The sequence below is a fragment of the Maylandia zebra genome, linkage group LG16 (assembly GCF_041146795.1).
Source record: "Maylandia zebra isolate NMK-2024a linkage group LG16, Mzebra_GT3a, whole genome shotgun sequence".
Classification (NCBI taxonomy): Eukaryota; Metazoa; Chordata; class Actinopteri; order Cichliformes; family Cichlidae; genus Maylandia; species Maylandia zebra.
The window spans coordinates 6,327,542-6,348,998 of NC_135182.1; the positions used below are offsets into that span (position 1 = coordinate 6,327,542).

The window sequence follows — 21,457 nt, forward strand, 5'->3', positions numbered from 1 at the left end:
AAAAGAAAGACATGGTTAAGAGTTTGTTGCTGCATTTAATGCTAAAAGAACAAAAAACAAGGGTTTAGGATGTGAAACTAGACTGTTTGGTTTCATTAACACTTCAACGCTTTAGTGAGTATAGGCAAAAAAGAAAGATAATTATAATATTAATAATATTGTACCAGAAATACTGATAATGTAAATAACCTTTTTCCCCCCAGTTTTAGTCATGATGTTAGAAAATATAAGGCTCAGCCCCCTGAGGTTGAACTCCAATGATATTTTCTCAAAATTAAACAAGGTATAAAAATGTGAAACCATCTCTGTGTTAGTATCTTCATAGGTCAGATTGCTGCACACTATGCACTTTTCAATTGTTGTCGAGGAGATCATTCTCTTTAGAAGTCACACAACTGCACAAGGTCGTGGGACCACCGAGCTCCCCGTTTGATGTTGATGTTGTTCACACACACAGGATCTTTGCGCCTGAAAGAATAAAACAAAAACACACACTTGTGCAAAACAGACTTTAGTCCAAGTGAATATATGTAGCATATTCATTGTAAGAATCCAGTAACTGTTTAGGAATCACTGACATTTTTATATGCAGTGCCCATTTTCTGAGGCTCAAAAGTAACTGGACAATTGATAAACAGTTTTTATGGCCAAATGAGCCCCGTTTCCTATAATTCCATGACAAATTAAGCAGATCCTGGAGACTATGCCAGAATCCCAGCTATCACAGGGAGAGAAGCGAGGTGCACCCTGGACAGCTCACCAGTCTAGCATTTGAAAATTTGAAGAAGAAAGAAAATTTTTTAGAAATGATCTTAAACAAATAAAGGAGGACTTTACTGCCCAATCAGCAGTACCAGCAAAAGACCATGGAAGACAGAAGAAGTAGATGACTGGAAAATTATTATCAAGGTAAAGAAAAACATCTGAGTCAAGAACACTCTCAGGGAGGTAGACACATAACCAGGGGTGCACATAAGTGGTCCACAGGTGTGCATGCGATGTCAAAATAAAAGACGCGCACCAGATAAGAAGTTGCAATGCGCGATTGCGTACATAAGACATTTCCTCCTCTCTTAAACCCCATTAACTCCTTTAAGCAGTTACTTTGGTGTTCCTCCACCTCCAAAGAAATGTCAGAAGGAGTCCGAACCGCAAAAGAAGCGCGTATTCTCAGAAAAGTGGTTGCAGGAGGTGAGCTGGTTTCAAACAAATGATGAACGCATAGAGATGTGGTGCAGAATATGCCGTGAAAATCCCACGGTAGCGGACAAAAACAGTGCCTTTTACATGCACACAAACGCGCGTTGCAATTTTTTATCTGGTGCGCGGCTTTTATTTTGACAGCGCATGCACACCTGCGGACCACTTATGTGCACCCCTGCAAATAACTGTCAAAGTCGACCTTCATGAATGGAAATACAAAAAAGGTGCAAACCACTGATTATTCTCAAGAACAGTAAGGCCAGATTAGACCGATTAGAAAAACATCTGAAAGAGTCTGCACAGTTCTGTAGACTCTGTAGCATGACCAGATCATGCTTTTGAGTTACTGAAGATAAAACTAAATGCAAAGACACTCACAAAGAAGCAGCATCTGAAGGCAGCTGTAGGCTTTGGTAATGTCCATGAGTCCTACACTTTAGGCAGTCATTGACCACAAAGGATTTTCATAGAGTATTAAAAACAGTCCTTATATTTAAAATTATATTAGTTTGTCCAATTACTTTTCAGCTTCTGAAAATGGCTGTAAGTCTGCACTACAATCATTTCTTGATTGATTTAAAGTCCCTTGTGGTGGTGTACAGAGGCAAAATTACAAACATGGTGTCAGTGTCCAAATACTGATTTTTAGGACGATTAATGTTGGCCTGTTAGCCTTTTTTGTTCATAGAAAGAGAGGCGAGATAAACAGGAAACACTGGGGTGAGAGACGAGATGGCGCAATCATGAATCATGTGGTCAGCTCTCTACACTCCCCAAAGTGAAATAAAGAACTATTTAAGCAACTTTAAGCACATTTTTGATACTGGCCAAATTCACACTTTCTGCAAAAGGTTAGATTTGATCTGAAGCTCAAGTAACTCAACTTCCAGCTTCTGATCACAAAGAGAAGGCCGCCCACTGGTGATCTCTGAGGAACAGTAATGCTCTGTAAACTACTCATTTCAGGGTCATTTCAGGTTTATGCCAACCTAAGGGTGGGACAAAAAGGACAGAATGAATGGATTTTACATTTTGGACAACACTGTGTGTTACTGGCACGGTCTGGTTTCAACTCTCTCTCATATCATGACATAACCTTTCAGCAGACTGCAGGACTGGCACATTAAACAGCTGACAGACCTGACACTATTCTCTAGTATGTCCGTTTACCCTGTTTCTTAATTACCTAAAGAGAGAACACCATCGCTGGCATTTCTGTAGAGCAATTTGTTGTAAGGCTTTGGGTGACAAAACAACAACATGTATTGCTGAAAACTATACCTTCATTGACTCATTGCAGCAACGTTTGCTTCTGTTTGTCCAAAGTACTGTAACAGGAAACTGCAATAACAACAAACTGAAGCTGTGTGTTTACATATTTTGGCAAATTTATCATCCAAAGACAGCAGGGATAAACTCCAGCCCCCCGATGACCCTAATAAGCAGTTAAGAAAATGGAAAGGATGGATGGAATAAGCAATTGTAGCATATGCTGAGCATACAGGTGTTTGCCTGTAAATCGTGCCTTGTTAAAATTCATTGGTAAATGTTGTGTTTGACTTTTTATGTGCTACAGAACATATTAAAAAAAGCAGTCCAGTATTTGTTTCAATGAGAATAGGACCGGCGGCTGAACTGAACTGTATTTATGTGCATGTTGTGTCTGCGTCCTACCTGAGAGAGGGAAACTCAGTCACACAGACAGACTTGACGTGGATCTCTGCCTGTCTGTAGACGCGAGCTCCTGTGTTTGTCAGCCTGATGGAGTTGATTTCACACTGGGGGGTAGAGTGAGCCATCACCGTCCTGTACACTGTTGTATCTGTCTGACTGTAATACACACATATAGTGCATGTGAAAATAATAAACCACACAAGATGAGACAGGCGCTTTCACACAATCAACATTTATCATACTGGGAAGTCACAGCTAAAACAAAGGTGGTGCCATTCTTCAGATTTAATAAAAAAATGACTAAACTCACTAAACTTGTGCTCTGAAAACACGTTTTCCCAAAACTTTTCCCATCTGAACTATTCTACCCATACAATACATCTGATAAAATAAAAAGTGAACACAAAAAAAAACAACACACAAAAATTGCTTACAAAGAATGACTTGTTATACATTCCTATTGAATTTAATTTACCTGCAAACTGGTATGAAAATACTACCAATATTCATCACTGTCTTTTAGTCTCTGTAAACACAGGAACAACTATCTTTATCATGTGGTCTTATTCAACAGTTACTGAAATCTCAGCTCACCTTCCTTTACTGTATGTCTTCAATCAACTATTTAGGCACTTTGAGCCTCTTGATACCAAATAAGCATCAGCCTACATGTGCATCATTATATAGCCCCAACTTATCATCTTCTAATGGCAGCTTCCAGCAGGATAATGCTAAACATCACAAAGCAAAAAGCTGCTTTCTCAAACGGGTCTCATGAAAGTGACGTGCTCATGAGACCATAACCTGCTCTGAATTCAGAAGGACACTTTGGGATGTAACAGAAGTGGAGATCAAGGATGCACAGGTACAAAACCTACATGATGCAGTCACCTCATGTGGGATCCGCAACATCAAGAACAGATGCTTTTTTGGGAACGCCGAAACTGTTGATATACTTTACCAAATAAAGTGCACGTTCAGGGATTCAGATCCTGAATGCAGACATTTTTAAAGTCAGATTTTTCTGCTAGCGATGAGTTTTGGTCATTCCTAATTTTTTAATTTGTTCTTTTTAGGTATGGAACTGAATACAGTACATCCAACTGTACATATTGTACTATTCATTAACTTTAAAGAGTAGGATCTTTGCAATATGACATGCGTATGGTATTTGTGATACTTACAGCCTGAGGATCTGCTTTGTTTCCAGGATGTCAGCTGTCAGGGTCACTTCAATCTCAGCGCTCTTATCCAGTTTCGAAACTTCCAACTCCACCAGGATGTGGTGAGCTGAACAGGGAAACAGTGGGAAAAATGTCATTTTAAAGTACGGTAAAACAGGAATTGTTAAACCGTGCTAGTTTAGTAGAGGAAATCTTGCTATTGGTGGGTTGGTAGGGAAGAGTCAGAGTGCATAAATGATTAAAATAATTTAGCTGCCTTCTATGTGTAGTGACGAGAGGTTAAGTCTAATGAACGTCATTCAAACTACTCAAGAGTTTTAAATTTTTCTTAACAGGAGATTCAAGAAGATAACATTTCTTTTTAAGAAAAAATGAAAAATTCCGCCGTCTCACAAATACACTGCAACACTCACCACAATATGGCTGTGAAGAAGTCGTGAGGAGGAATAGCGTCTGCTCTTTGGGAATGGGAGATATAGATATCCCACTGTTTTCTGATAAACCTGGAACACACATAATTAAAAGGAATGAGTCAAAAGTAATTTCACGTGCATTAACTATGTCTGTATGAGTATGTAGAAGTATATTAAGCTGAAACAATAAGAAGCTGTCAAAAGCCGACGTGACAGTGTCGGCTCCACTGGAGGTGGAAGCAAAAAAGAACCTATCCAGTTTACTTTAAGTGAAATGTCATAACAACTTTATAAATACTTAAGATTTACTTTATAGTTAATAGACTGTATTGTTGGAACAAGTGTTTTGCAATAGAATGGAAGAACCACTGACAGCAGCAAGTCTTGTAAAAATAATGAGGCAGCACTATAGGCTGCAGGACTATTAATATAACTTATAACTCAGTGTCATATTAATCTCGAGCTGAGAAACGTTTTTATTGTAGAGACAAATGACACTCCCAAAATATGCACTCACAGCTTTTCACAGTAAGACACAGGATAGTTAGAAACTAACAGCAGATAAAAGGGAGCAGCAGCAGTCCGTGTGCTGCAGGTGGTCACCCACGTGTTATTACCTATTACTGGACATTTCCCTCTGAAGATGTCGCAGTCCATACAGCGTCCCTTCAGGAAGTCCTCATAGTTGGAGCACGGGATCCCCATTAACGGGCACGAGCCATTCAGCGCGCTCATGTAGACGTCCAGCGCCCTCATGTGGTCACATATCACATAACTGTACACTAAAAAATACAAGAAAACTGACAAAATATTGAACTTCTAAGGGAGACAGATGTCCAGAGACTCTCATTAAAGTAATGGGAAAAAATGTCCAGACGAAAAACTGGTTCTGCTCAAAATCTACTCATCTGTAACTGGAATTTCATTTATAACAAAAAAACAAGGGCGAAAGACACCAATGTGAAAACAACAAAAAAAGAGATCCTTTCCTTCTAGTTCCCCCCTCTCTTTTTGTTTTTGTTTTAGTGGGTCTTGAACTTACTTGAGTCAAACCTGGAGCGTGCACATCCAATCTGGTCCTTCCCTCCATTCAGAAAGAAGTCCACATGGCCAACAGGGATGGAGATGCCAAAATCTGATACAGAAGAAAACTGTCAGCAATTTGTTGCTACATTGCACTGCAAACAAAATTTCAGGTATAAACACAATGTGATTTTATCAGCTGTAATACAAGTGTTAATAAATACAAAAGACTTCCAATGAACTAATAATACAGTCTTTTAGGACATTTTATTAGACAGAAAAAATAGAGTGGTGAGTGAGGTGAGTTGGTAAAGATATGTGGAAGCGTTGCTGGTTTTGCTGCTGTTAGTTACTGTTAGCTACTGTTAGTCTCTGTTAGCTGTTACTAGTGAAACTTTCTTTGAAGTGAATGTAACACTTTTGGACATGGACACATGAGCGAACAAAGTCTCAGGATGCGAGAATGTAATCAAACTGTTTATCAGAGGTAAAGTGTGATTTTTAGGAAACTCAAACCTAGCTTAGCTAGTATACTTAGCTAAACTCGGCTGTTAGCTGGTGTTGTGCCAAAAAGTGATTTGTAGTAACTCTGTGTGTGTGTGTGTGTGTGTGTGTGTGTGTGTGTGTGTGTGTGTGTGTGTGTGTGTACACACGTGTTTAACACCGAATATCTTTGCTTATATTCATAAATAGTCTGCAGTCAACAGAATTTACAAAAGGGGTTATATATAAAGTAAAGAAATGATCTGTTTTACAATTATCTTTATGACTGCGTTATTGTACATACTGTGTTCTACCTTATAATCAGTCCAGTCTTTTTTTGGCAACTTAAAATATCTTTATAACTGTTATATTTGTTGCAGTTTCTGCTGCCCTCTTGGCCCGATCTCTCTTGAAAATCACATTTTTAATATCAATGAGAATTTTACATAATTTTATTTATGAGTGTTAAAGTTGGTTTACCAAAAACTGACTGTAGCTTCTACCTGGTGACAAAATGTTCTTTCTGGCTTAAAATGGCTGTTAACTGAGATCACTCATAAGAGATATGTTTGACATATGTTTCACAGAAAATAGGCCAACAAGTAATTTACAACTAATTAAAAACCTACAATCATTTTTTGGCAAATACCAGAAATCACTTTTTGTCTAGCTGTCCAGAGACAGGAGGGTCTGGCAGTAAGTAGTTGGAACAATGCTGGGGATAAATAAGCATGTTTATGCATGCATCTGTGTGTTAAGACCATTACACAACAATCTATTGTGAAAAAACAATGTGAAATTCAGATTTTGTTGCGTAATGCACACACACACACACACACACACACACACACACACACACACACACACACACACACACACACACACACACACACACACACACTGAATGGGGTTTGTTTTTGCAGAAAATCCACCCTAAAAAAATCTATTGTGACAAAAAAGTCAATATCAAGCCATGATGAGACATTCTGGGTTCATCCAGAATCCAGTTCCCAAAGCAGCAGCAGGGTTGGATAGTTCTTGTATATGTTTCATGTTGGCCAGTTTGAACTCCTGCTGGCAGAACTGGGACCACATCTGAGGAGGCAGAGAAATAATCTCAGAGCTGGCAGACCTGGAGCAGTGTCTCGTGTCTTAAGTAAAATAGTATTATTTTACTATTTGGATATTCAGTACCAGTGTGCACTTTGAGTTACAACACACTAGTTGGCAAATGCAGTGTTCTGATTGGTCTGATTGATTTTTTTAGAGCTAAAAAAAAGATAAATAAAAAAATCAAGCTTGGTTTGAAAAAACATAAATGCCATTAGGTGTGAATGTGCGAGTGAATGTGAGCGCGAATGGTTGTCTGTCCCTGTGTGTTGGCCCTGCGACAGACTGGCCACCTGTCCAGAGTGTACCCCGCCTCTTGCCCTATGACAGCTGGGATAGGCTCCAGCGCCCCCCGCGACCCTGAAAAGAAGAAGCGGAAGCGAATGGATGGATGGATGGAGTCAAAGGCTATTTCATGGGCAGGTTTAGGCAGTTCCTTCGTTATGTCATTATCAGTTAAGCAGATAAAATGATAAAAGGCCTGGAGTTGATTTGATGTGTGGTGCTTGCATTTGGAAGATTTTGGTGTGAACAGCAACACAAAGAAAGCACTGGTGACCTCAGCAATGCACAAAGACCTGGACGTCCACAGAAGACAACAGTGGTAGATGATCGCAGAATCATTTCCATGGTGAAGAGAAACCCCTCAACAACAGCCAACCAAGTGAACAACACTCTCCAGCAGGTTGAAATATCGATATCCAAAGAGAAGACTGCACGAAAGTAAATACAGAGGATTCACTGCAAGGTGCAGGCCACACATAAGCCTCAAGAACAAAAGTGCTAGATTGGACTTTGCTAAAAAACAAAATCTTAAAAAAGCCAGCACATTTCTGGAAAAATATTCTTTGGAAAGATGAAACCAAGTTCAACTTCTATTACAATGATGTCAAGAAAAAAGTGTGGAGAAGGCGCGGAACAGCTCGTGATCCAAAAAACCCACATCATCTGTAAAATGCGGCGGCGGCAGTGTGATGATGGCGCCGTTGAGTTCGGCTGCCGTCCTGGTAGCTCCGCGACGACTGTGCTTTTATTTTGCTCTATCTATGTTTTTCATTGGTCTTTTTGCTCGTGCTGCACAAGGTCTGACTCAATATGACCTTGGCACACTACTGGACATAGGACAATACTTCCCACTTACCTCTGCTACGGTGCTTGATACAACGTCGTGGCCGAAAGAGATCCTCCGTGATGAGAACAATGACCCCAGAGGTCGCCGGAGTCCAAGGAGACGGCAACACAGGGGACGAAGAGCAGGGGTCCGGAACAGGCTGCGTACCAGAGCACACCGTCCTCCATTGCCTAGCATATTGCTAGCCAACGTCCAGTCACTTGAGAACAAGCTGGACGATATTAGGGCGAGAACCAGGTACCAGCGAGACATCAGGGACTGCAACATCTTCTGCCTGACTGAAACCTGGCTGACCAGCTCTGTGCCGGACCACGCGATAACCCCGGCGGAATCATTCTCTGTTTTCCGCACGGATAGAACCGCGGAGTCCGGTAAATTGCGGGGTGGAGGGGTTTGCTTTATGGTCAATAACAGATGGTGTAACCCTTGGAATATCACGGTCCTGTCCCGGTCATGCTCACCCCACCTGGAGCTTCTCACCATTCTCTGTCGGCCATTCTATCTCCCCAGGGAGTTCACTGCTGTGATCATCTCTGCGATTTACATCCCGCCACAAGCGGACAACAACAAGGCGCTATCGGACCTCCATGATGTGTTGAGCGGCCATCAGGCTAAACATCCAGACGCCGCCCTCATTGTGGCGGGGGATTTTAATAGGGCTAAATTAAAACAGGTCATGCCTAACTTTCACCAGCATGTCACCTGTCCCACCAGAGGCAACAACACGCTGGACCACTGTTACAGTTCTTTTAAAGGCGGCTACAAAGCCATCTCTCTACCGGCTTTTGGGAAATCAGACCACGCCGCCATCTTACTCGCACCGGAATATAAACAAAGGCTTCATCAGGAAGCCCCGGTGACACGAAAGGTCAGACGCTGGACTGTCCAATCAGAGGCGACGCTGCAGGACGCACTCGGTGACGTAGACTGGGATGTATTCCAGGATACTTCCGTAAACATTGACGAGTTCGCGGACACAGCGATTAGCTTCATTGGAATGCTAGTGGATACCATCATCCCCTCGGCTACAATCCGGATTTTTCCCAACCAAAAACCTTGGGTTGACTCTACTGTCAGGAGAGCTCTCAAAGCACGGACCACTGCCTATAAAAATGGGCTCACATCGGGTGATATGACCAGCTACAAAGCAGCTTCTTATGGTTTAAGGAAGACTGTGAAAGCGGCTAAGAGGCGCTATAAGGACAATGTGGAGTCGCATTTCCAACACGGTAACTCCCGACGTATATGGGACGGGCTACGAAAAATCACAGATTATAAACCCAGCACTGTGAGATGTATGAAACCAGAATTAGCTGACGACCTCAATGCCTTTTTTGCGCTTTTCGAGGTGCCTGCTGTGGCAGCAATTCAGAGCTCCGCACCTGCCCCCGCTGCTGAACCAGCACCATTGATACTCTCTGAGCATGATGTGAGGAGAGCTCTGAGGGCAACAAACTGCAGGAAGGCAGCGGGACCAGATAGCATACCGGGACGTGTGCTAAGAGTATGTGCAGATCAGCTGACCACAGTTTTCACTAGCCTCTTCAATGCCTCTCTGGCTCAGCAGGTAGTCCCCACCTGCTTTAAAACATCAGTGATTGTTCCGATCCCGAAGAACACCCGCCCAGCCAGCCTAAATGATTATCGCCCAGTAGCCCTAACATCTGTAGTGATGAAGTGTTTTGAGAGGCTCATGAAACCCTTCATCAGTTCCCTCCTTCCTCCCGACTTCGACTCACTGCAGTTTGCATACCGGACAAACAGATCTACCGGAGATGCTGTAGCACAGGTCCTGCATACCACACTGAGCCATCTAGATGAGGGATGTGGGAACTATGTGAGAATGCTGTTTATAGATTACAGCTCAGCATTCAACACCATAGTTCCCCACACCCTCTCGGGTAAGCTCCAAGATCTGGGATTCAGTACATCTTTGTGCAGGTGGATTTATAGCTTCCTGACCACGAGACCACAGTCAGTGAGAATAGGGGATGTGTACTCCCATACACTCTCATTGAACATAGGGGCCCCCCAGGGATGTGTACTGAGCCCCCTTCTCTACTCCCTCTACACCGCGGACTGCACGGCCAGACACCCCACTAATTCCATTGTGAAGTTTGCTGACGACACAGTGGTGGTGGGACTCATCTCTGGGAACGACGAGACGGCCTACCAGAGTGAGGTGGATGGACTAGCAAAGTGGTGTGTGGCAAATCACCTCTCCATGAACATCAGTAAAACAAAGGAGATGGTGATTGACTTCAGAAAACAGAGAGGTGAGAAAACTCACACCCCAATTCAGATCTATGGAACCCCTGTGGAGAGAGTCTCCAACTTCAAATACCTCGGTGTCCACATCAACGAGGACCTCACTTGGAGTACACACACGGACTTCCTCATTAGTAAAGGCAGACAGCGCCTCTATCACCTGAGGCGTCTAAAGAGGTTTAAGATCTCCAAGAATATACAGAGGAGATTCTACACTGGTGTCATTGAGAGCATCCTGTGCAACAACATCATGGTGTGGTACGGGAACTGCACAGTACAGCAACAGAAAGCCCTGCAGAGGGTTGTGCGCACAGCTGAACGCACTATGGGAACATCTCTACCAGCACTGCAGGACATCTATGCTGAAAGGTGCAGATCCAGGGCCATCAGGATCATTAGGGATTCTAGCCATCCCGCCCACAAACTGTTCAGGCCACTGAGGTCAGGGAAGCGCCTCTGTAGCCTGAAAACAAGAACAGAAAGGTTCAGGAGGAGTTTTTACCCACAAACTGTGAGACTCCTCAACCAAAACACAAACCGGACAACATGATGGACAATCTCACACACAGTACATAATTTGCACTTTATCTTTCTTCTCTGAACCTTATCCGTACCTTATTATATACATCTGTACTATGTAAATATGTATATTTTTATAGTCTTCTCATTCAACTCATTACAGTGCAATATCTTGCACGTCATGGATATATATTTATAAGCACAAACATATGGACTTTTACATTGTTTTTTTTATATATTTTTTTACTTTTAACTTTTGTTTCTTTTCCTTTTTTTCTTAGCTTATGTAAAATCCTTTTTAGCATGTTTGCACAGTCGGGGGGAGTACTTTTTTAGCCAGAAAAAACATTTCACTGTATGTTGTACCAGCTATAACTACATGTGACAAATAAATAAAGAATTGAATTGAATTGAATTGAATGACTGCCAGTGGCACTGGGACGCTAGTGTTATTTGAAAGAGAAGATTTGATTGTTCTTGAGAACATTAGAGTCTTTCAAAGCTTTGATGTCATCAGGCATTTTGAATAATATGCACAACCAATGTGTTTTATCACACCTCAAACTCAAACAAAAGCACATTCATATCTTTGTGTGCCTTAGTAAAGCGTAATGTTACAGTTCCACAGTTGCTCTTTGTTCATAACTTCCAGTAATGAGAAAAAAAACAGAAGTCATCAGCCTGGCTGATCTGTCAATGATGCTTTCTAAGGGGTTTCATGTAGTTACAACAACAGTAAGTGGTCTAAGCCATGTTAGTGATGGAAATAAACTTGCAGGTTAAGTTAACGTTTTCTCACAGTCAGAGTCTGTGTGGATGGCATCCACAAACTGAGCGTCAGAAGGGTCCAACCGGCTATAGGTGTCCGCTCCTTTAAACATGGGTCCAGCAGGGTCCAGGCCTGTTTGAAAGTTTAATATCTTTTAGATTAAGCACATGCCATGAAATTTTATATTACTAGCCCTCTGATGGTCATCGTCAAAATAGGGACCCTTTTGGGTCCCCTTGGATTTTTGATTCTCAATATATCAGTCATTTTAAAGACTAGTTGCATGAAACTTGGCTAGGAGTTGCATTTTAGCATTATTTTTAAAATTCATTGATCCCCTCTATGGTGTTGTGTATAGTAAAGGAGATTCACATAAGTGTTACCATCTGTGGTCCTCGTACCATTTTGGGTCCCATTGACTCCCATTATAATCACATATTTTCGATATACTGTAATCCTGACATGTGATAATTTTTTTCTCGTGAATACCTAATGGATCTAAGCCTCAGGCTTCAAAATAAAGGAAAAATATGTTTCGGATCCAATGAGCACAATATTAGGTACAGCACCACCATAGACATTTTCAGTGGTTTTGAATGCAGGACATGGTTATCTTATTATGCAAAATACATGACAATAAAACAGCTGACCACCATAAAATAGTCTCGATGTAGTGGAACTGATATAAGAGAGTGGTGTGAATGTGATTGAGAATATATTTATAATATATATTACGGGTTTCCCCCCCCCCCCCCCCCACCCCCAAAATAAATAAATAAAAAATAAACAGGGGTCTTTATGACAATAAAGCTATAAAAACATAAAAAATATTTACAAATTTATGAAAAACTTTATATCTGTGGTTAGGTCTGAAGTTGTTTAAAAGATCTGATGTGAAAAAAAATGAAAAAACAATTCATAAAATTCATTGCTATATCACCTTTTGGATGGGGACCATTTTGGGTCCCGAGGGATACCAATGGAAGTATATTGCAAAAACTCTTATTGCTCCAAAAATAATAATGCATCCAAATCAATTCTATTCTGAATTCTTTACCTATCCAAGGCTCTAATAACCTCATGCCAAGTAGTTCCATTTGCAACTCATTTTTTGAAAATATTGCATATTATGGTTTTTTACCCCCCAAAATAAAAAATAAACAGGGGTCTTTATGACAATAAAGCCATAAAAACCTAAAAAATATGAAAAAAATTATGAAAAACTTTATATCAGTGGATAGGTCTGAAGTTGTTTAAAAGATCTGGTGTGAAAAAAACTGGAAAAAAAATTCATAAAATCCATTGCTATATCACCTTTTGGATGGGGACCATTTTGGGTCCCGAGGACCATAAAAGGGTGTAAATTTGAAAAACTCTTATTGCTCCAAAAATAATAATGCATCCAAATCAATTCTATTCTGAATTCTTTACCTATCCAAGGCTCTAATAACCTCATGCCAAGTAGTTCCATTTGCAACTCATTTTTTGAAAATATTGCATATTATGGTTTTTTACCCCCCAAAGAAAATAAACAGGGGTCTTTATGACAATAAAGCCATAAAAACATAAAAAATATTGAGAAAATTATGAAAAACTTTATATCAGTGGATAGGTCTGAAGTTGTTTAAAAGATCTGGTGTGAAAAAAACTGGAAAAAAAATTCATAAAATCCATTGCTATATCACCTTTTGGATGGGGACCATTTTGGGTCCCGAGGACCATAAAAGGGTGTAAATTTGAAAAACTCTTATTGCTCCAAAAATAATAATGCATCCAAATCAATTCTATTCTGAATTCTTTACCTATCCAAGGCTCTAATAACCTCATGCCAAGTAGTTCCATTTGCAACTCATTTTTTGAAAATATTGCATATTATGGTTTTTTACCCCCCAAAATAAAAAATAAACAGGGGTCTTTATGACAATAACGCCATAAAAACCTAAAAAAATGTAAAAGAAAATTATGAAAAACTTTATATCAGTGGATAGGTCTGAAGTTGTTTAAAAGATCTGATGTGAAAAAAAATGAAAAATTAATTCATATATGATATTGCTATATCACCTTTTGGATGGGGACCCCTTTGGGTCCCAAGGGATACCAATGGATGTATACTGTAAAAACTCTTATTGCTCCAAAAATAATAATGCAGCCAAATCAATTCTGTTATGAATTCTTTACCTATCCAAGGCTCTAATAACCTCATGCCAAGTAGTTCCATTTGCAACTCATTTTTTAAAAATATTGCATATTATGGTTTTTTACCCCCCAAAAAACAGGGGTTTTTATGACAATAAAGCCATAAAAACCTAAAAAATATGAAAAAAATTATGAAAAACTTTATATCAGTGGATAGGTCTGAAGTTGTTTAAAAGATCTGATGTGAAAAAAAATGAAAAAAAAATTCATAAAATCCATTGCTATATCACCTTTTGGATGGGGACCATTTTGGGTCCCGAGGACCATAAAAGGGTGTAAATTTGAAAAACTCTTATTGCTCCAAAAATAATAAAGTATCCAAATCAATTCTGTTATGAATTTTTTACCTATCCAAGGCTCTAATAACCTCATGCCAAGTAGTTCCATTTGCAACTCATTTTTTAAAAATATTGCATATTATGATTTTTTACCCCCCCAAAAACAGGGGTTTTTATGACAATAAAGCCATAAAAACCTAAAAAATATTAAAAAAATTATGAAAAACTTTATATCAGTGGATAGGTCTGAAGTTGTTTAAAAGATCTGATGTGAAAAAAAATGAAAAAAAAATTCATAAAATCCATTGCTATATCACCTTTTGGATGGGGACCATTTTGGGTCCCGAGGACCATAAAAGGGTGTAAATTTGAAAAACTCTTATTGCTCCAAAAATAATAAAGTATCCAAATCAATTCTGTTATGAATTTTTTACCTATCCAAGGCTCTAATAACCTCATGCCAAGTAGTTCCATTTGCAACTCATTTTTTAAAAATATTGCATATTATGATTTTTTACCCCCCAAAAAACAGGGGTTTTTATGACAATAAAGCCATAAAAACCTAAAAAATATGAAAAAAATTATGAAAAACTTTATATCAGTGGATAGGTCTGAAGTTGTTTAAAAGATCTGATGTGAAAAAAAATGAAAAAAAAATTCATAAAATCCATTGCTATATCACCTTTTGGATGGGGACCATTTTGGGTCCCGAGGACCATAAAAGGGTGTAAATTTGAAAAACTCTTATTGCTCCAAAAATAATAAAGTATCCAAATCAATTCTGTTATGAATTTTTTACCTATCCAAGGCTCTAATAACCTCATGCCAAGTAGTTCCATTTGCAACTCATTTTTTAAAAATATTGCATATTATGATTTTTTACCCCCCAAAAAACAGGGGTTTTTATGACAATAAAGCCATAAAAACCTAAAAAATATGAAAAAAATTATGAAAAACTTTATATCAGTGGATAGGTCTGAAGTTGTTTAAAAGATCTGATGTGAAAAAAACTGAAAAAAAAATTCATAAAATCCATTGCTATATCACCTTTTGGATGGGGACCATTTTGGGTCCCGAGGACCATAAAAGGGTGTAAATTTGAAAAACTCTTATTGCTCCAAAAATAATAATGCATCCAAATCAATTCTGTTATGAATTTTTTACCTATCCAAGGCTCTAATAACCTCATGCCAAGTAGTTCCATTTGCAACTCATTTTTTAAAAATATTGCATATTGTGATTTTTTACCCCCCAAAAAACAGGGGTTTTTATGACAATAAAGCCATAAAAACCTAAAAAATATGAAAAAAATTATGAAAAACTTTATATCAGTGGATAGGTCTGAAGTTGTTTAAAAGATCTGATGTGAAAAAAAATGAAAAAAAAATTCATAAAATCCATTGCTATATCACCTTTTGGATGGGGACCATTTTGGGTCCCGGCGACCGTGAAAGGGTGTAAATTTTGACGGCTATCCAAGGGCTAGAAACAACAAAAAGAGTCATTTTTCTCCAGTAGTCTCATAATGAAAGAACTTCAACTATGGTCAGTGTAGTACACATTAGTGCATTGTCCTGCTTTGTGTTTAAAATGTCAAACAGTGTCCCCATGTCCTGGGAACATAACTAGTCTTTTTATATGAGGTTTTTAGTTTGGATTTTATGGTTGTAGTTTATTCTCTACATATTCAGTGACCGTTTGTAAGGCAGAGGTTTGGCAGGACTGAAGAGTAAAAAAAAAATGGGAACAGTAGGAGAGAGGAAGCGAGAGAAAGTAAATATTCAATTAAATGTTCAGTAAACAGTGAGTTTAGCTTTAAAGTTTATGAACTCTACCAGTCACAAAAAACAATAACAAAATCCAAAAAACCGTCCTGATTAACTGACCATCAAACCAACAAGCAAGTCAAACAACCATTGTGCCTGCCAACCAACCAACTAACCAACCCACCCATCCTGTGGACCACCCATTCAATCAACAATAAGCTAAGGGGACATTTAGTGAAAGCTTTTGAATTTCTTTATTCATCAGCTTGGTGTCATTTTCAAATTTTATTCTTGTTGGGATCAGTGAAGCCTCTGATTTAACCCCACACAAGTCTGTGTCATCAGACAAAAAGACCTGATATTATCAACTGAACAGTGGTGTATTGTGCTGGTGGTGCTCTGCTGAAAGGGACTGAGCCTTGTCAAAACACTTCACAGTGTCTCTTTTCAATGTACTGTTGTTCTTTGAAGAGCCCTGCTAATTTTTCAGGGTCTCACTGAGATCTGTGAGAGCCTGTGCTGTGAAAACCTTCACTGTCTTCAATCCTGTTGTCTCCTTATTTCTGTAAACCCAATACCAGCTACCAGCAACCTAAACTTTATTTCCACCACAAGGAGTATTATTCTGAGGTGGAGCACATGTGCAATGACTTTTTAAGTGTGCAGCTGTGTTTCCAATTCAGTTTTACATTGCAAGAGATAATATGTATGTAAGGTGTCTGATCTCACCTGTGATTCTTCCTATTTTCCCTTCGAACAAAGTTCCCACAAAACCAGCGACATGTGCCCCGAGACTGACCCCGATAAAGTGGAAGGATTGGAGTCTGCAGCCATGATTCTGTTGGAGAAGACAATCGCAAGAATAGACTCTGTATTTTTTTCATAGACTACATAATATCTAGAAAATACTTCTGTAAAGAGTAAAATGAATTGTGCCTTTACATTGCTCAGGGTCGTATTGTGGCTAACGAGCATTTGAACAGCTTCGCACCTGCAGCTGATTGATGAGGACAGAAATCTGTATGGCCACCTCTCTGTAGATCTCTACCACCAGGTTGTAGGCAAAGGACGCACTGCGGACCCAGTCCACCACCACCACATTCACATCTTGAGATCTTAAAAGCGCCTGGCCTAACCTCTTCACCCAGGAGGGCTTACTCCCCCGGGCCCTGCAAGGATGGGTTGAGGTCAGAAGGCAATTAATAGTATATTAATATTAAAAGTCTAGTTAATAACTACTAAATTCTCTTTATAAACTACACTAAGCTGATGAGCTTTTAAAATGTATTCCATTACAGATTACAGAATACATGCCCCAAAATGTATTCTGTAACGTATTCCGTTATATACGTTACTCAATGAGAGTAACGTATTCTGAATACTTTGGATTACTTAATATATTATCATGCTTTTTACAACTACGTGAATGTATTATTGCTGTGATTTATTACTGTTACTGAAGGTCCACGGCTCCGAACCATAGTAAAGGGACCTCTGGCTAATACGTTGGTTCCGTGTCAGGCTCGTAGCCGAAAAATAGCTTTACTTTGTTGTCTGGGTCAACTTTGCTTGAGAGAGGCGTTGAAAGGCTGCTCCAACAGAACTTATTGTTTTCGGAGGAAAACACGAACACAGCGCATTGAGTCTTAATAGCTTACTTACAACTGGGCTCGTCAGGCACTCTTCTTGGCTGCAGTGGTTATTATTATATTTACATGCTTCCAGCTCCCGTTTTTGCTCGATGACAACTCCTACTTTTCCACTCGCCTTTTTCTCCCTTCTCGCGCTTACAGACCCATAACATGTATGGCAGTCCATTCTCCCTGCAACACGGACTACACTGCCCATGAGGCTACATTCTTTAGAGCTTTTTTTTTTTTTCATTCTTTAGAGCTTTTTTTAATTTATTTTTTCATTCTTTAGAGCATTCTGCCCGATTGTTCAGTCTGACGTCACTAGCCGTGTCTGGGCCTAAACTCCGCTGCAGGTCCATATATCAAACGATCACTATGGCATTACTGAGAGTTGAAAAACTGTCTAAAATCTTTCGTCTTTAATAAAATGATCAGTGTTCTGCTCTACCAGGTGTAACAATTGAGTTTAACATCCAGGCATCCATAAAAACGGAATTTATGACATTTAACGGAGTTAGAAGTTAGCAGGGAGTTAGCTCGCTAGCTTCTATCTAAATACAATATAGCATGCCCTGACTGCAGGGTTTTGGAAACAAATGAAAACGTACAGCTCTGTTATCACTTCCAACATAAATGAAGACAGAAAACTAAACAGCAGTGACGTTTGTAGGGTTACTGAAGTTTGGCTAGCTGGTATATAATGACGTGCTACGTGACCGCTAGCGACACAGCTATGTTAGCATAACATAAACAAGCTAACTTTTTTTTCCACTCGATAAAAGTTAACGTGAGTGTTCTCGGTGGTCAGGAACAAATGTAATCGCATGGCAGGATGCTGTAAAAGGACCAAACTTCAGCCAGGAGAACAACTGAGATAATCCATCCACAATACGAGGTTAGTCATTCATATACTGCTGCATGGGCTGGGCTGTAGTTACATCCTATGGTTTTAAAAGCTGAGCTTAAATAAATGATTAGCGGTAATAAAAGCCGAGGGAGGTCAACAGTGATCACTGACTGTTTTAGGAGCTTTTTGAGATCAAATAGAAGAAAATACATAACATTAAACATGTTAACAACACAAAAGCCATATTAAACGCAGACTACTTTAGGCCCGGAAGTAGGATTCGTCGTGTCATCACTGAACAACGGATTAGTTTAGCACAACAACAACAACAAAAAAGCGCTCTCTCACCCAGGAAACACAGACAGAAAGAGAGCGTCACCCTGTAACCATGGCAACCGTAACCGTGCCACCTGGAACAACAGAACGTAGCTGTCAAACAAAACCCAAACAGTCCTGACCCGCCACAATATGAAACAGGGAAGTACCGCCGTGTAATCCATTTATTTCAACAAAGTAACTGTATTCTAAATACCACCTTTTTAAACGGTAACTGTAACGGAATACAGTTACTCTTTTTTTGTATTTTAAATACGTAACGGCGGTACATGTATTCCGTCACTCCCCAACACTGACTGTGGCTGTTACTCTAACATAACTGGTGCACAGAATAGCAATAGCACTGATCGGTCCAAAACTATTACATTTGTTTCATTTAAAGATTCAGAGGCTCGTACTCTGAAACGAAATAAGGATCTCACCTGTACCCGTGGATGATAACCTTTGTAGGACGCGAGGGGTTGAAGTAGGAGTTCTCCATGGTGAGGGACGTCTCATTGAATGCTTGTGGACAGTCCATGTTTTTCCTGGTCAGCAGCAGATACTGGACGTTCAGTCTGACTCTTTGCTGCTGGTATTCCCGCCATGTGATGTTGTTGAGATCAGCACAGTGATTATCTTGCTGCCTTTCATCTGAAGCTAGTAGAAGTAGAAGGGCGTAATACATACTATGTAGTTGTTGTTTTAGCCTCACTGTATCACGAAATAAAACTTGCGGGTTTTGTATTTGACAGCATTGTGATTACTACTCTTCTACTACAAAGCCATGCTGTTGTAATAGATGCAGTATGTGTTTTACCATTGGCTTGCTAAAATATGCACAGCGTGGATGAGTGTATGTGCTGCTCTAAAACCTATAGACACATTTAAGGATTAATGGCGCTTTTCCAGACGTGTAAGCTGCCAGTTCAACAGACATTAATGCACCCCTATACCATCAGACTTGCAGGTTTTCGAACTAAACACTGATGACAAGTTGGATGGTCCCTTTCCTCTTTATGGAAGGAAGAGTCCATGTTTTTCAAAAGGAATTTCAATTTTTGATTAGTAGATTTATCTCAGTTTAAACCTTTGATGTTATTGTGAAATGTGGGTTCATATGATTCACAAATCACTGGATTGTGTTTTTATTTACATGCTGCACAGCATCCTAACCTTTTCAAAACTGGATAACCAATTGTCTTCCCCTTTACTTCAAACATCACATAACAATTAGTGTGGCAGTCCTGTGCAGCTTTAAGACTTTGGCTTTACTATATTTGGAAGTAATTATTTAAAATTTGTCTCTACTACGTTTATCTGACCCCTAACGTCATCAGTAATTTACAACACACATTTAACCAACATTTCTCAGTCAACTATGAAGCAGTGCCTAATCGGGACTTCTTGACAAGTTTTATAGGTCTATGCATATTTAATGATCAGATGATTAACAATCTAATAATGTCAGCCATAGTACTATATTAGTCACTTCAGGCATTTTTCTGCTAGGACAATAGCTTCACTTTTGACAGCCATCTTTAGGACATTTTACTGGTAATACATTAAGTATTACCAGTAAAATGTGAAATTAGCATTTTCTTCTTTGATTCATACAAAGACACTTGGAAGGCAGATAGCAGAAAAAGAATCCCACTTTACTGTAGAGGACAAGTTCCTCGTTTGTATATGGTGCTATGTGTTACGTAATCACTGACTTGCGACAAAAACTCACATAACACAGTCCCTGTTCCGTCTTTCAACCCTCTTTGCATACATATTTAGAATAACTGTATGGAAAAATGATGCAGCAGAGCAAATCTCCTTCATTGGCACAATACTTACCCACCACCAGTGATGTGATGTAGACCGACAAAACACAGAAGAGGAAGGTTTTGCACTCCCAAAGCATTTCTGTGGTGTCAGTGAAGTGAAGGTTGAAAGTAGCTGCCAGGAGTTTGTTAGTTCTTAATGGTGCTCAGCTGCTCTCTTTAGCTCCCAGATTGGTGATCAGCTTTAGGCTTGACTAAATCCCAGCTCTGTGCAGTGCTGTAACACTGAAAGAGAAACTCAGAGTTTATCTGGCAAACATCAGGGGTGAAGCAATGCTGGAATCCATATAAAACAGGCCAAATTAGTCCAGAATATAAAGACCCGGGTTCACTGTAACATTCCACTTTTAAACTGAACGTATCCACATCAAACCTCTCGGTGTCATTTTCTTTTTGTTCACCGAATTCAATTAGGGGGCGAGTTTTCTTTTTTATTCCTTTCCCAGTCTGGGTTTGCTCTGAAAAAGTGGTTGAAAGTCTTTGCCTGGTGGTGAATCCATGACCTCATTTGTATTCAATGGCTGTTTGTTTAAAAGGCTGGACTCTGGCCTGGCTGCCCACTAGTTTGTGTGTGCGTTTGTGTGCGTTTGAGAGAGAGGCATAAGACAGTGACCGGAGAAATCTGGAAATCAGTAATCAACTGATTTTTGAGTCTTAATTCTTTTTTTTACATAATCAAGCAATTCATGTGAGTCCATCACACACTATTCAGTCTCTATGACAACATTCATTTTCTGGAAACCTAACCTATACTTAATCCAAGTGTTCATCACAAACTGCATGACTTACACCGTGAGGAGTTGCTTTTTGT

The 21,457-nt window shown here is 39.6% G+C and overlaps 1 protein-coding gene across 2 annotated transcripts; it reads right to left on the reverse strand.

Annotated features, from left to right (window-relative positions):
- Positions 1-15: 15 nt before the first annotated feature.
- pla1a (phospholipase A1 member A) lies at positions 16-21,389 on the reverse strand. 2 transcript variants are annotated; one of them, XM_014409948.3, is made up of 11 exons: positions 20,660-21,389; positions 19,258-19,474; positions 17,010-17,187; positions 16,748-16,856; positions 11,809-11,910; positions 5,517-5,609; positions 5,092-5,274; positions 4,475-4,564; positions 4,062-4,167; positions 2,878-3,033; positions 16-468 (listed from the first exon to the last, which is right to left on the reverse strand). In XM_014409948.3, the coding sequence occupies exons 1-11, from the start codon at positions 20,724-20,726 to the stop codon at positions 381-383; spliced, it is 1,389 nt and encodes a 462-aa protein (XP_014265434.2). In that variant the 5' UTR covers positions 20,727-21,389; the 3' UTR covers positions 16-380. The 2 variants fall into 2 exon arrangements, with proteins under 2 accessions (XP_014265434.2, XP_014265435.2); XM_014409949.3 differs by having other exon boundaries at positions 5,092-5,256; positions 20,660-21,176.
- Between the last annotated feature and the right edge of the window lie 68 nt (positions 21,390-21,457).

Bases quoted from the DNA above. Each gene is read 5' to 3' on its own strand.
- pla1a (XM_014409948.3), bottom strand. From the start codon at position 20,726: ATGCTTTGGGAGTGCAAAACCTTCCTCTTCTGTGTTTTGTCGGTCTAC. The intron at 19,475-20,659 runs GTAAGTATTGTG...TACTTCTACTAG, and splicing joins CATCACATCACTGGTGGTGG to CTTCAGATGAAAGGCAGCAA. The intron at 3,034-4,061 runs GTAAGTATCACA...TGTGTATTACAG, and splicing joins ACAAAGCAGATCCTCAGGCT to TCAGACAGATACAACAGTGT.